Source organism: Lates calcarifer, linkage group LG23 (assembly GCF_001640805.2).
Source record: "Lates calcarifer isolate ASB-BC8 linkage group LG23, TLL_Latcal_v3, whole genome shotgun sequence".
Lineage (NCBI taxonomy): Eukaryota > Metazoa > Chordata > Actinopteri > Centropomidae > Lates > Lates calcarifer.
The window spans coordinates 2,431,000-2,445,937 of NC_066855.1; the positions used below are offsets into that span (position 1 = coordinate 2,431,000).

The 14,938-nt window shown below is 38.7% G+C and overlaps 1 protein-coding gene across 1 annotated transcript; it reads right to left on the bottom strand.

Moving 5' to 3' along the window:
- Window positions 1–5,635: 5,635 nt before the first annotated feature.
- On the bottom strand, window positions 5,636–14,835 carry LOC108889163 (sterile alpha motif domain-containing protein 9-like). The gene is made up of 5 exons (XM_051066137.1): window positions 13,950–14,835; window positions 12,742–12,972; window positions 11,984–12,121; window positions 11,653–11,707; window positions 5,636–11,560 (listed from the first exon to the last, which is right to left on the bottom strand). The coding sequence occupies exons 2-5, from the start codon at window positions 12,840–12,842 to the stop codon at window positions 6,728–6,730; spliced, it is 5,127 nt and encodes a 1,708-aa protein (XP_050922094.1). The 5' UTR covers window positions 12,843–12,972; window positions 13,950–14,835; the 3' UTR covers window positions 5,636–6,727.
- Window positions 14,836–14,938: the final 103 nt, after the last annotated feature.

Consider the following 14,938-nt stretch of genomic DNA (forward strand, 5'->3'; position numbering starts at 1 on the left):
ATGTTGGGAGCGCATGAAGGCATGGTTCTTACGGTGCGTTGATGGGGAAATCCACCCTAAAACGGCAATAACAGTATACTTCCTCAGTAATGTTGGCCTGGATATTAGACAATATTAACAAACGCAGACTCTCAGAGTTGGATTTTTTTTCGTTTCTCATATTGATGATGTGGCTTTGGTGGCTTATTAGTGCCAATAATCATCCCAGCTGTCAATTTCCAACATGTTTTCTGATAAACTGTGTATGAGTCAACTTCAGGATTTGTCAATAGATCATATTACTGCAGTTTGTCACTTCACTGTTTATCATCAGGAGAGACTGGGATCATTTTTATAAGGTAAAAACTGAGTTTTACATTGTAGTAGAGATGAAAGGTAAATTCTATTTTAGGGTGTATTTTTCTTTTAAAGGTGCAGCGTGGTATTGGCACTGATTCAGACTTGAGATCTGTATGACAGCTTGTAATGGGAAGCTTCACATTTTCTCCACAGACACTTTCAGATTCAAGGCTGCTTCAATCTTGTACCCAGTACTATTCATACACCTCCCTCTGGGTATGGGGCGCAAGTGCAGCAGACATGCTGTAAAATGTGGGCTGCATAGAGTGTGTTAGCATGTGTTCTCACAGTGTGTGACCTGCAGCTACATGTTTTACATAAAGCTTTGTGGAGGTGACTGAAGCCTAGCGACTCACCTGTTGTGAGGATAGGCCTGTACTGACTTGAACAGCAGCAGGAACGACCACATTTTCATGCATTTTAGAGGACTGTGGGAGTGTTAAACAGGGACAAGGGGCATCAAATGAAAACTCAAATTTCAAGGTTCAAGTTAGGTAGTGTAAACATGGTAGTAATTTTATAAAGTGATGTTTTTTTAAAAAAACTAGAGTCAGGAATAGACTAGACTAGTGTCAGGGATGAAAAAGGGTGGAACAGCAAGAACAGCAAGAGTTCTGTTCATTTAAACTTCTCTCATCAGCACTGTTTTTGGCTGCAGCAAGCAGCTGCTCTCATGCCCAGCACCAAAAGACAGATGGATGAAATTAGCAACTAGAATTCAGCAGCTAAAGAACCAAATTTTTCCCACAATAGTTGTTGTGGAGCAATAGATCTAAAAGTTCCTATTTATAGTCAATACTGAACATACATTGTTCAGCGACAGAAACACAGCTCCAACTGAATGCTCACGAAGTTCTAAATCTGCTAGGCGACTGTAGACTAGCTTGTCCTAAAGGGTGATAGTCAAAACATCAGCGTTGATGTTAGTGTTATGTCTACAGTTTGTTTCTGCTGCCCCCAAGTGGCCAAAAAAATCTTCCAAATTTAGCCCCTAATGTCTTATAAAATGCATTTATGTACTGTAAGGTGGAATTTTTCACATTAATTTCAAAACAGTCTGAACATCAACAGGAGGTGGTTACAGTTTGTTTGTACAATAGCAAAGATAGCAGGGATTTGTATAATGCATGTATAATTTTGGCTGTATTTGATGCCTCAGTATTGTATTTATACATTACTGTTCACACCCACAAAATGCTGCTGACAAGTCCAAACTATCCATTCTGGGTTGACCTATGCCAGTGGCATGAATGTTATGGTCATAAAAAGATGTCACTTTAACTTATGTTTTTTCACATGTATTTTCACCAAATCTCCATATTGGTCATTCATGTTTGCTTATTTTTAAAAGCATGTTTTTGCCTATGCACAATGAGATTTGACCCATGTGATTATTACTACCTGTGGAGCAAAAAATAAGAGCAGAGGTAAACACTATAACTGCTAGGTTATGTGAATACCACACAACTCATTCCTTGTGTTCAGTAGAATGCTACACCTTCTGTACAATCATTTTCCCATGTCCACTGTAATGATACATACTCTAAAAAGCATCTGACGCAACCATGAACAAAGGATGATCTGTCTACTGCACTGATGACTCACTTGCTGGGATGTATGCTGCATGTATTCTCTTGTAGTCCGTTTCTTTCCACTAGGGAAGATTTGCTGAGGATCTTTTTTTTCTGTCTATTCCAATAGACAATCTACTTCACATAGAAACTTTCACACCTGAGAGGTACCCAGTACAACCAGTAGGCGCTGAATGTCTCTGCTTAAAGAAATCTTTCCATTGATGCATCTGTGATGTGATTCACTCTCTTTTTCTGGCCAGACTTTCCCAGCAGGGAATCAAACCAACAACCCACACCCCTTTTGGGTGTCTTTGAGCCACCCCCACTTTCATATTATATCACAGAACAACTGGGAAAATGCCATGAGCCAAACTGGGACTGTGGAGATGAGCAGGGCACATGTCCCTGCTGTCTGTTACACAATCAGAGCACAAAATGGATGGCCATGTGATCCATCGTGCAATCTGTAAGTTAACAATCAAAGTCACATAAAACTGCAAGAAAGGCTGTGAAAGCAATTCTGCTGGGAAATTTATTTGCAGTCTAGAGGCAGGGAACACAGCAAACAGGATGTAGATACGTTTGATGAGGAGACTATTAAAAACAGCCATGCTGTGCAAGTGGTGCACTGTCAAAACCAATGAGCTGCGAACAACAGGGGGAGTGCACACACCCATCCACCAGTGATGTTATAATAGAGTTCCTGCCTATAACCACACTGATTGGATAATTTAACTGTTTGTTTAAACCCTTTGCATACAGTCCACAACATTAGATTCAGACAGTAACACATTTTTTGTTCTTCAGGCTCTGTACTTCAGCACATTCAATTCAAATAAAGTAATGCACACAACATTAAAGTTCCGAGTCTCAGCTTTCATTTGTGGAAGATTTACCTCTTTTAACCCTTTTGAGATTCAAAAGTAATTGGACAGATGCATATGAGGTAAAATAAAATCATCATATTTAATGTTTTGTGAAAAACCATTTGCAATCAACGACTGTCGTAAGTCTTTGAAACTAAATAGAACCATAAAAAACATTGACATTGTTTTATATCAGTGTTGCAATAACATTTCCTCATAGGATTAATAGAAAATGTAATTTGATCACAATTGTTTCCTACTAAACATATTTGCTGTTGCAGTTTAGCTGTATAGAAATGTAATTTTTAGGGTTGCACTACAGTGTATCACTTCGAACACGATGATAGGAAGACAGGTTATTTATCTAAGAGGCGAGCAAGGTGGAAATAACTTTGTCAGACACAGTGTGACTGCTCATTCTTCAAAGATACAGATCCACCGTTTCACACAAACACAAACAAATCGCTATGGAGTTTTATTTTTATTATCAGAAGAGACAGATGGTTTGTTGCTCTGAACATTCACATTGTTGGTACTAGATCTGAATGTTTTCCCCATCTACTGCTTCAGTAGATCACACGCACAGATCACACATGGCTAGATAAATATGTCTCTCACTCTCTTTTTACCACGATGAAAGGAACAAGGAAACAACCAGAATAATTTATATTTAAGATGCACTGCACGCACTAAATGTGTTTCAAGCAGCTCTTTGACAAATATCTTCATCAGAGCCCAAACCTTCAAAAGGGCTCAATTAATCAAATTCAAAGACACAGAAGAGTCCAAAGATTTTGATTACTGATGTCGAAAAACAGGAGTCAAAATGTATTACAATTAATTTAGCGTCACATTGTTTTGGAAAAAAATATTGCCAAAGACAGAGATGGCACAAACTAATGATGTTACTGCTTTGTCAGTCAAAAGACAGTAAGCATGTACACACATCAGCATAGGTTGGGTTCACATAAACTATGAATTGGGAAAGTAAACCAGTGCCTGGAGAACAGCTCCATCTAGTGACACCTTTGTGTTACTACACCTCCTATAGAAACCAAGAAGCTTGTGTTTAGTTACTGTACTCAAGTATAAGAAACTGATGGGCCCTCATTATGAAGAGAGACAGGCAGCATGGCAGCTGGAGAGTTAAGAGGTCTGCTAGACCTCCAAAGCTGATTCATCAGGGAAATGCACTTTGAAAAATTCATTTTTAATTAATAATTTTTAATTAATAATAATTCAGTCGATCAAATTATCTGATTTGACACGATTTTATCAGTTCAAATACCTGAACCCCCCACCTGTTTAACCTCTACAGGGACATTCATCTGTGGCAGAGGAAGAAAGGGATGGAGACAGCATGTTGTAGAACATTGTATGTCTTTAAGTAAGGTAAATCCTCCACTGTAAATCTAAGTTTACAGTATGCCAACAATATAATTAAAAGTAAAAGTGCTCATTAATAAACAGTACAGGAGTAAGACTCATACTACAGGTACTGTTTGTTTACATATTTTGGATATAGTTTACATATTTCCTCGCTCAGACGCTCCGCCCCCTCAAACTGGCAGACGCGCATCACCATGGAAACCGAAATGGTGGAATCGAGTGCTTCCGCTTTTTTAAAGCTGAAGTAAAACAAACGTGACAAAAACCGTAATCAAAGGAACGCACACAAACACGACATCCACAACAGAATGGAGTAAAATCTACCAAGAGTTAGTGGTTTAGGTTGTTTTTACAGAACTACAGTGACCGAAGACAAGTTTGTAGATTTGTAGCTTAGCTAACAAGGAGAGCAACTTCACTTAGCATAGTATTTCAATTTATGCATAATCCCACTGCGCTCGCAAACTTGTTTTCATGGCATCTATAAATAGCAACAAACGACGAGAAGTAACTTGTGTGTGCTACATTAGCTGCAGCGAAGCTAACATGCAGATCGGACGAGACGGTTTCTTAGAGATAGCACAGTAACTGTAGACAGCAGTACTCACAACTCTCCACCTAGGCTAACTAACATGGCACCAAGAACAAACGGGACAAACCAATTCCGCCCCTCTGGCTCTGTGAAACGCAGCAACTAATGTTACTAACCTGTCACGCAAAAGTAGAGCAACCTCCGCCGCTGTTTTCCTTTTAGGCCTTTCAGCCACCGCTGGAAAGCCGTACTAATGTTGGCGTGGGTCTCTCTCCCTGGATGAATCCGATACATTTCCTTTCAAACTACTGTTCTTCAGTCCCTTTCCTCCTAAGATATTTAGCTGCCATTGCCATACTCGGTAGCGTTAGCACGCACCGGAATCGCCGTCTTTCCCGCCTCCTTTATACCTGCCCATCTCCTGTGTACGAGTACGAACACGATGATTGGCTGGAATAGATACCTCATCGATCTATCCATCCATGATCTATACCGCTTATCCTTGCTAACCACCGCACCACCAACAGACCATTATCTTCATTAAAATCATTGATTTCCTCCGGGTTTGGATGAATGAAGATTACAGTTTGTGTGCTTGTGCTAACACATTTCATAATACTGAGTTCCCTTTTCAAAACTCACTTCATTGCACAACAGAAGTCAATGTGGACTAAACTGTGGGTCACTTTCATTGCTTTTGCACAGAATGCATTCTAAATGACCACATCTTTCAAACTTGGTGAACTCCTCTCACTCAACTACCACTAAACCTTTGGGTATTAAAAGTCAATGTTGCACATTTACACAAAAATTAAATTAAAATTAAACAGATAAAACGTGTAGTCTTGATTGACAGCTGTTTAGGGTAAACACTTGAATATATTTGTGATGTTAGCTCATAAATAAAAGAATGCCAGTCTTCAAACAAGTGCCATTTATTCAACAGGCTAACAATAAAGCAAGACACAGTTCTCAGTAGAGGCATAATATTGTACATTCAGTAGTTGTCATCTTGACTCTCGCTACCTCTCTATCCACAATACCTTCACTATTACCCAATAGTGCTTCACAACAGGGCCACCTAGTGGTAAAAAGTATTTTTTTTAATGATGGAACACAACAATGTCCCTCATTAGATTAGAATGTCTCTGTGAAAAATGTTTGTTGAATAGTATATAAATGAAATTGTTCCTCATAAGTAGTGCAGATGAAGCATACAGACTTGTATACATTTGTATGATATACATTTAAAAAGCTGCTAAAATGCTAAAGGAAGGTAAAGGATCTCCCCATGCTCAAGACCCCTTCCCAATATTTCATCAGTATTTAAATTTTATAAAGGCTTCAACAAAAAAAAAAAAAAAAAAATCAACAGAACATCATATTATCATGAAATCAAATATCTAGATGTATATCTGTGAATCTTGTGTCAATACAGTCTAAAAATATCCATATTCAAAAATCTTTAAAAATTAAAATGAAACATACATTAAGTAAATCCTGACTCTGAAACATTGCATAACACCACAAATTAAGACCTCAGTCTCTGTTTTAGGACAAGACACTTGTTCACACAGGGTTGAGTTTTGACAAAATGCTATACACACATTCTAAATGTTTAAAAAGCTGTTCTCAATAGAAAATATAATGCATCAAAAGTAGAAAAAATGTAATAATAGTAATAATAGTAATGACAAATACTTTGAATATCTCTCAACAATGTCAGTGACAGACCAGCTACAAGCTGCAACTTGGTTCTCTAAAGTGGCCAGCATATGCTTCAAAGTAAGAGAGTAACTTATGTTAAATGTATGACCACTTTTCCAAAACTGATAAAACAATATGAAAATATAAAATGACAAAAAGAGATTATCAAATAAAACATCTGACATAAGCTTAGCTTTGTTTCATATTGCTTAACCCTGTTGTGATAATAGAATGTTTAAAAGGTTACAGACCCAAATTATTTGTACTCAAAGAAAAGAAAGCAGCTAGGATGATCAACAGCTTGTCACCCACAAATTTCCTCATTGGTCATTTTCATACTTAATATTATAGGCCACAGGTCCTTCCATGGTGAATCCAAGGTAGAAGGATACATCTTCACGGCTGTATCCACTGCGGATATCACCCAGGTAGACAGGACGCACCAGCATTTTTAGGTTGGCACCATAGTTGACATAGATCTCACCATTTTCTGATTTTCCTTTTACCCTTAATAGCTTCCCCTGGACCTCTGGCTCATTCCATGCAGCACCACTCTGCCACAGATGGTGCAGGTTACGTGATTGACTACTTTGGGTACTGTGAGAATCGTCTTCCTTTGAAACTCTTGTCAAAATTTGATCAAGCTTCACTTTTGAAACTATTCGCTTGAGTCCACTGGATTTTCCAAGGAAGAAATGAGAAATAACACTCCTTGCTGGAAACATGTGAGAGAAGCGTCGATGAAAAGTTTTCTTGGCTGATGTGACGTACATGCTGATGTCTTTGTATGTTGCAGAGTTTTCAAGTCTTCTGTCTTGTGTAGGCCACATGAGCAACATGGAGAGGTAATACAGCTCTGTACATTTTGAGTGAGTACCCTCCTTTTGCAGTTCTTCATTCAGAAGGTCAACCAAATCTTCATATTTTTTCAGCAGTTTGGAGGAGGGCTTGATGCTGTGGACAACTATGTTTGCCAGGATGAAGTTGACTGTATCTGAAACACATCTTCTTGGTGAGTTGTCAATTATAAACTGCCATTTTTTGAGAATGTGCTCTACTTCTGACCCATTCTTGTCATTTAAGCACTGCAGAAGTCCAGCAAATGAGTCTGCTCGCTTCATTTCCAGATAGCACCTCTGTTCCACTATTGTCTGGTGAAGACTCAGTTTGGGTTTACTGGCTTTTTCAGATGCTTTCTCCTCTTCGGAACCACTGAATACTTCAATGTACTTTTTGAAGTACTCAGACACCTTTCGTTTGTTTCTTTCATCAGCTATTTCCCTTTCCTTTGACCTAGGCTTCAGGTATAGGAAGTAGGTCTCAAAAAAGCTGAAAATTTCCTTCAGTCTTGGCTTCAAGGAGATCAGAAATCTCTCATGGTCTGCTAAGACAGACACAAACTGGTTAACTGTTGTGTCGCTGTGATCATTTAATTTGCTCACTGGGTGTTGATCTCTGAGAAACTGTAGCATTTTATCTCTTTTATGTCTGTCACTGGCAGCAAAAAGAGGAAGATCTTTAATGACATCTAGAAGGATCATCATGACTTCTGTCTCTCCAACATAGCCAGATGTATTGTATGACTTTGGTCTCTTTTTGGTGTGTAGTTCAAGTGGATCTTCTTGTTCATCTTTTTTGGCTAGCTCCTGTGAATCCTGGAATGCCTTTACAGCCTTGAATCCTATTGTTAGGTATTTGTCAAGTGTTTCAGGAGTGAGATCCTCACAATCTTTTATTTCCTTTTTGAGATGGCCCTTGTACACTTGTCCAACTGTATCTGCAATATAGGAATTTGAATTTTTCTCTCGTGCATTCAAAGCCCACTTAAGGGCAGAGTTGAAGTCTTCTTCTTTCAAGCAGATATATCTTGCCAGTGCTTGTGGCAGTGTTGCACTTCTGTCAAACCTCTCTGTGGCTCTCTCTAATACTTCTTTGATTTTGCCAGGTCCTTCTGCCTCACCTATGGCTTCAATCAATGGAGAAAACAATGTGTCTTTGTCATTTCCTTGTTCTTTTCGGTGACGTGTGACGAGCATGCTTTGGATGTTTTGGACTAGGAAATCCTTTCCCATGCATGATTTGTAGAGTCTGTCACAGTGCAAAACATTAATAGTTATCTCAGCCAGAGAAAGCTTGTATTTCAGGGTAAGAAGGTCTAGACAGTTCCTAGCAATCATTTGGTGTAAGAATCGTACAGCTCGATAGGTGCCATGCTCTTCAACTGTGAAAGTGATCATCAGTGTGGAATAGGGATTCATTTCATCATCAAGAGTTTCTCGCCTCCACAGAGCATTCCTTATCCCCACTAACTCTTCACACAAAGAGAGTGACATGTGGGATCCATTGACATAAGTGTTAAGCAAAGCTAGGAAGGAGAAAAGCCTACCCTGCTGAGTAGTGGTGTCGAGATCTTTAACAATGTTGCTCACTGTTTTCTTGATGTAATCCTCACTAAAATTATTTGTCATGATCATGAAGGCATAGAAAGTCTCTGGCTTTTTGTGGTCTTTCTTGAGTTGTTGAAGCTTCTCTGAAAACAAACTCTGCTCTTTGGCTGATAACTTGTTGGTGATGAACACATTTAAATTGCGGCTATTTCTGGAGCTCTCAGCAGGGAACTGGGTTCTCTCAGAGTTCAGTATGATTACCATCAAGGTGCTGTGCCGCTTCCTATCACTGGCAAGGATGCATAACTTTAGGTCCTCTGTATCATCCCAGTTGTCCACCAAGAGGAGAACAGGTGTATATCCCGACTGCTCCTGTTTTCCATATGTCAGCAGCTTCATGACTTGGGTTGCGATTTCATTATTTGTTGCCGTGCTGTTTTTAACAACAGCACATCTGAATTTGTGCCTCAAGTTCCAAAGAACATGCATTGCTAGAGTTGATCCCCCGCATCCAGGGTGGTGGAAGAGATTGATAATGACACATGGAGATGTGTGGCCTTCTACAGGTGTGATCAAGTCATGCAACTCATTGTATTTGTCTCGTTTGATGAATGGCAGGCTTCCTTCCTTTTCAGAAAGATAAAAATTCCACCATGAAACTTGTCCTCCTCTGTAAAAGTCTTCCTCTGTCTTCTTTTTGAACTCCTCAAAGGAATCCTTTTCTGTTTCAATTTCTGTGTTCTGACATTCATTTTCACACAAGATGTCCAAAACAGTCATAAGCTCCTCATCTTTTTTTGCCAGCAGGACAGAGCTTGAGCCTGTGGATGGCAAGAATCTCCTGGAAGATTGTGTTTGAGGTTCTTTAAGTCTTTTGATGGTGCTTGATATTTCATTCAGACTCAGGTCGTAGATGCATTTACTGGTGATGTCCTCTTTACAGCGAGACTCAATCAGTCTCTGCCAGTGACGAAATATGTCATAGTTTTTGCAGATGCACAGCATATTGTCGACCCCTTCCAGTGTGCGATAGATTGCACAGAAGGTTTCCAAAATAGGGCTTGAGATGTCAGTTACTGCTGAGTGAAGAATGAATATCAGTAGTCTATCTTTGGAAAGCAAATCTGGGTTGCAAAGCAATGAAACCATGTTGTTAACATCACCGGAGCGTTTCTTAATCCATTCATTGTCTGTTAGAGGCTTATCTGTCTCACTCTCTTCATTCACACGTCCATTGCAGAAAATCCAACTTGTTTGCTTAAACAAGTTCAGTTTTCCAATGATCGTAGTTATACTGTCCTGAGTGGTGAACATGCGTGGGTAGTGCAGATTGGCTATGCGATCTCCTCTGTAAGAACTGCATGTTCCACTCACGTCAGACTCTGGGTCAAAATCAAGTACAGCAAACAACTTCATCTCTTTCAAAAAATCCAAGTGCTCCAGTTGGCTTGAATGACATTTGTCTGTGACAACAATAACTGGAAGGGAATTTTCAAATGTATCTCTTCCACGAGTTATCAGTTGTTTTAACCTTTGGCCCTGGTGGCCTTGGGAGGGTTGTTTTTCATCCTTTTCCTCTGCTGCTTTTCGCGCTGAAGCCCAACACTTGACTTGATCAGTCAAACTTTTCATCTTCTCTTGAATTATCCGAGGATCTGTATCTGCTAAATAGTTGACTGACCTCAGGCCATCCCGTACAAAGAGACATTCAGTTTTGCATTGTTGCTTTTTTTCTGCTGATTCTATACTCAACAGGGTATAGAAAACATTCTCTTGTGTCTCAGAATATGTTGGAACAACATCGACCTCAATCACCCATTTGTTTGAAGTTGTTCCATCCTCAGAGTGAACTTGTATAAAATGTGGAGGCCTGATGCACATTCTGGCAGTATTTACATGCTGTTCCTCAAAGTATTCACTCAGACATGATTCAAATGCTTCATTATATTTGCTGAATGACGTGATCTCATGTCCAACTACTTCACCATGTCCCTGTCCTGGCTGGCTGTGCACTCCAAAATGAATTGTGCCATTGGTTCGTGAATTCATGCAGCTTGCTGCAAAACTAAATACTTCTTTTGTGAATTCATAAAGGATCTCTCTTTCACTGGTTTCATCTGCACTAGGCAGAAGCTGGTACTCATGCACAGGGTCAAGGAGATTACTTGGACCAGCTACAGGAGGAAGAGTGTTGTTTTTTATGTAAAAGATGTTGGAGTTTCTATTGTCAAAGGGCCGAATCTGACATACTGGCTTCTTCAAATGTAGACATGTTGCCTTGTCAGTCATTTCAGTATGTAACTGTATGTCATTTGTTGTCCTCTGATCTATTACAGATCTTATTTTATTTCTTGCTATTTGTAACATCTGTACTGAACTTAGACTTTGAATTCCTGAATCTGATGACATGGTTTGCATTTCCATAGATTCATCCATATTTCCTGACACAATCTGCATCTCTGCACTTTTCCATAGTTCACCTTTGCTGAGTTCATAATAGTTCATATGAGTTCTCATACTTGGCTCAAAAGTCTCAGAGTGCCTCTTGAACTTCTCAACCTGTCGTATGATTTGTATTGCTGGAGCTAGTGGAACACCTAGTTCTAACAAGTCTTGTTTCTCATAGGAGACCAAGCAAGAACCTGACAACTCTTGGTCATAGAGATTTTGTGCAATTTGCTGTGGTACTCGAAGTCTAATGATCAGCCAGTCTTTTACATGTTCTTTTGTCCAGTCCTCAATCATTGGTGGAAGTTTAATGTCACACTAAAAATAAGGGGAAAAAAGTAGGATATTTTGATAGCAGTTTCATTCAAAACATAAATTACCGTAATTAAAATAAAGCAGCTGTTACGTACTGTGTTAGCCTGTGATCCAACGGCAGGGGATTGTTTTGCAACCTGCATCACATTCCTTTAAAAGAAAAACACATAATTACATCAAAGTATACTGTTCCTACAAAATGTTTTTAATCTAGCATACTAGAGACTGGCTTTTACTTAGCCTGTTATAGCAGATATAGAAAAGGGTCATTGTGACTAAAACTTTGGTTCACCTGTGTCACATCAATGTACATGCATGCATTTACAATTAATGTTTTGTATCTAGTTATTAAAATAGAGAAATTAAATTGGTAGATATAAATTGATTTTGTGTGTCATCTTAGTTAAAAGTGGACAAAAGTCTTACCTAGCTTCTTTTTCTCCAGAGTTAAAAGTTACTCGCAGGCTCATTGACTCATCGCTCTTCACAGACATACAAACTGGTGATGTAGGTCTCTTCTCGTGGTCTGCATCCATTCTGTCTGTCTCAGCACATGGAGGATTCCTGGAAGTTATAAATATTATGAAAGGCAAGAGCTGCAAAATGGTCTCATGGTGTATGTAAGATCATAACCCAGAATGATTTAATCTCTTACAGAGAGTTGTTTGAGTTACATCAAATGACTCTTTATTCAAGTTCTTTTACGGGTTTAACCAGGAATTACTTCCCTTTTATGATTATTTATGGTTGTTATGATTCAGTTTCATTTACTGCTTTTTAATTAGCATTCAAAGATGCAAGCCAACACCATTTCAATCTATGCAATAAATCTGAGACAGCTACGGTAAGGTTCTGCTATGGTAAATGATTATAAAACTTAATAGTACGCAATCCACGCTACATTTTCTTTGAAAGTTTAAGATTGCTGGCCAAACCTAGTGTTGTTAGCTGTTTTATCCACTCAGTCTGTCTGTGTTTTAAAGGTGTGTGGTTCACAATATCACTAACAACAGTGTCCTAAGTATTTCAAAGACCACTGTCCATTCTATACCAAGATGGGTATTTGTTCCATTAGATTATAAAGGGCAAAAATAAGTTAAGATTTTTTGTCAAACTACCAACACCTGCCTGATTCAACGAAAGACGACACACAGGGAAAACTATGAAATTAATTCTAAACATACTTTTCCTCATTGCTGAAATCTGGAGGCGCTTCTCTTGAGAGGTCACTCATCATAGAGAGACGGCTGGAGGAACTGGCTTTCTTCTTCTTTTTGGCATCCATCTCTGCTCCGTCATGTGGGTGTGGACTATCCTCCTTGTCTTTCTTTCATTATCTCCTACAGTGCACAGGGACAGGTCTGTACATGTTGATACTGGACACACACATCACTCCATTCTGCTCATGTCCTTTCCTGGTGAGGAAGAGTAAAATATTTTTGTAAAGTAAAATATATTTTGTCACACGGTGAGATAACACTGTAATAAAAAGCATAAGGCATTTTTATACACCCTATAAAACCAGTTCTTTTGGCTTGACCTTATTGTTTTTTGTTTGTGCGGGAGTGGTGTTTCTTAGCAGCTGCAGTTTAACAAAGGATTAAATGCCACATATTTATTTCCTTGTTCACCACAGATGAGAGCTCTCTTCTGGAGGAGAAAATGATTTAATCTTAACCTAAATTCAAAATGACTTGACTGTACTTCACTTCATCAGCTTTATAACCATTGTAAATTGGCAGCGTATTCACTTTTTATTTTTTGTAGCTTTAGGAAAGAAATGTTAAATATGTCACTGTATGTATGTCACCACACACTTAACCCTACCTCAGCTTAAAAAAAAATCTCCTGGACTTTTATCATACCATCACATGCAAGTGCTTAAATTACTGTCTATAGGTTTATTGGGTGAGCCTAAATTATTTATTTTCACTGTCAGCATTTGTCTTATGTCTTCCTCTCCTTGTTTGACTTTCTTCTTTCTTTTGATTACATTTTTAGTGCCTGAAATGTTTCTATAGTAAAAGGACATTTCATTCATTCAGGACATTTGTGGTTTAAATTACATGTCTATACCAAATTAAATCCAATAGTTGTTGCAAAATTTTACTGTGGACCAAACAACTGAGGGACACACTGGTAAAACATTGCTATTCCCCTGGAATTAATCACTGGGAATTGTGCTGCCAGCGGGATAAAAACAGCTGGAACTGTAACAGATTTCATAGTAATATACATAAAGTTTGTCAGATGGCCATAGACCTTCATTTATTGTCAGAATTCTCTACCAACTGAACAACAAAAATAAATTAAATAATAATAATTTGTAACATTCAGTTATGGTCAAGCAAGTAATTTCTTAGCATTTTAATATGACTTCATAAATACTTACTGTGTTTTTCTTATCTGGGCAGTATTTCCTTTGATTCAATGAAAGTGTGGCACCTTTGCCAGTCTCTCTGCATTCCAGAGTGTTTAATCAGATAGCAGAGAGGCCAATTTTCCCTGCGGCGTAATTTACTTTTAACCAGATGTATTTGCTTTGAGGAAACGAAAGCAGAGCAAGGTTAAAATGCAGTATTTTTCAAAAGTGATATATTTTTAACTGAGCTTTAATGTGATTGGACTGTTTAGCTTGCCCGAGTATCTGAGGGGGACATTACAAAGTCATATCAGTTGTGGATTGCTCCGGGTTTCTTACCTCTCAGTGTCCTCTTGCGTCTATCTCCGTGGCAATAAAACTTCAAATCTTGTATAACTGACAAATCATGTGATAAACCCACTCTCTGTCTAAAACATTCTTAGTTGATTATCAATCTTCACATCTACTCTGAAGACAGCATCTGATCACTCCAAATTTTTGTTCTGGGAGTGGGTGGTTTGTGTATGAGTATGTGTGTATGTGTGTGTGTAGGTGTGTCAGCATCAGTCAAATGAGAGAGAATGTACTGTATTAGCCAGTGAGGAGAAAGCATTGTGCCTTGTGTCAGGAAATATCAACTTGCTGCTTGTCTTTCATTTTCCCTGTGCAATCTGTGTGCATTCTGACACATCTCAGTTATCACACAGCTGTGCTTTACACCCCAGCAAGTTCCACTTTAGCTGAACCTGCTCTGAACCTGCAGCTAAGCTAGTCACATGTTAGGTGACACTGGAACAGCCTCAAAATGTTCAGCCTATCCAGAATATTCCAACAAACACAACGGATCAGTGTGTCTACACCCTGATAGTACACACCCTGTTTTGATACTGAAATTCAGCATTCACTGACATTTTATAAAATACAACTAATTAAGCACCTTATTTGTGATCACTGAAGACAGATCCCTAAATGACATCCTGAGAAATCATTACATTGTTTGATGATACACTTGATGTTTG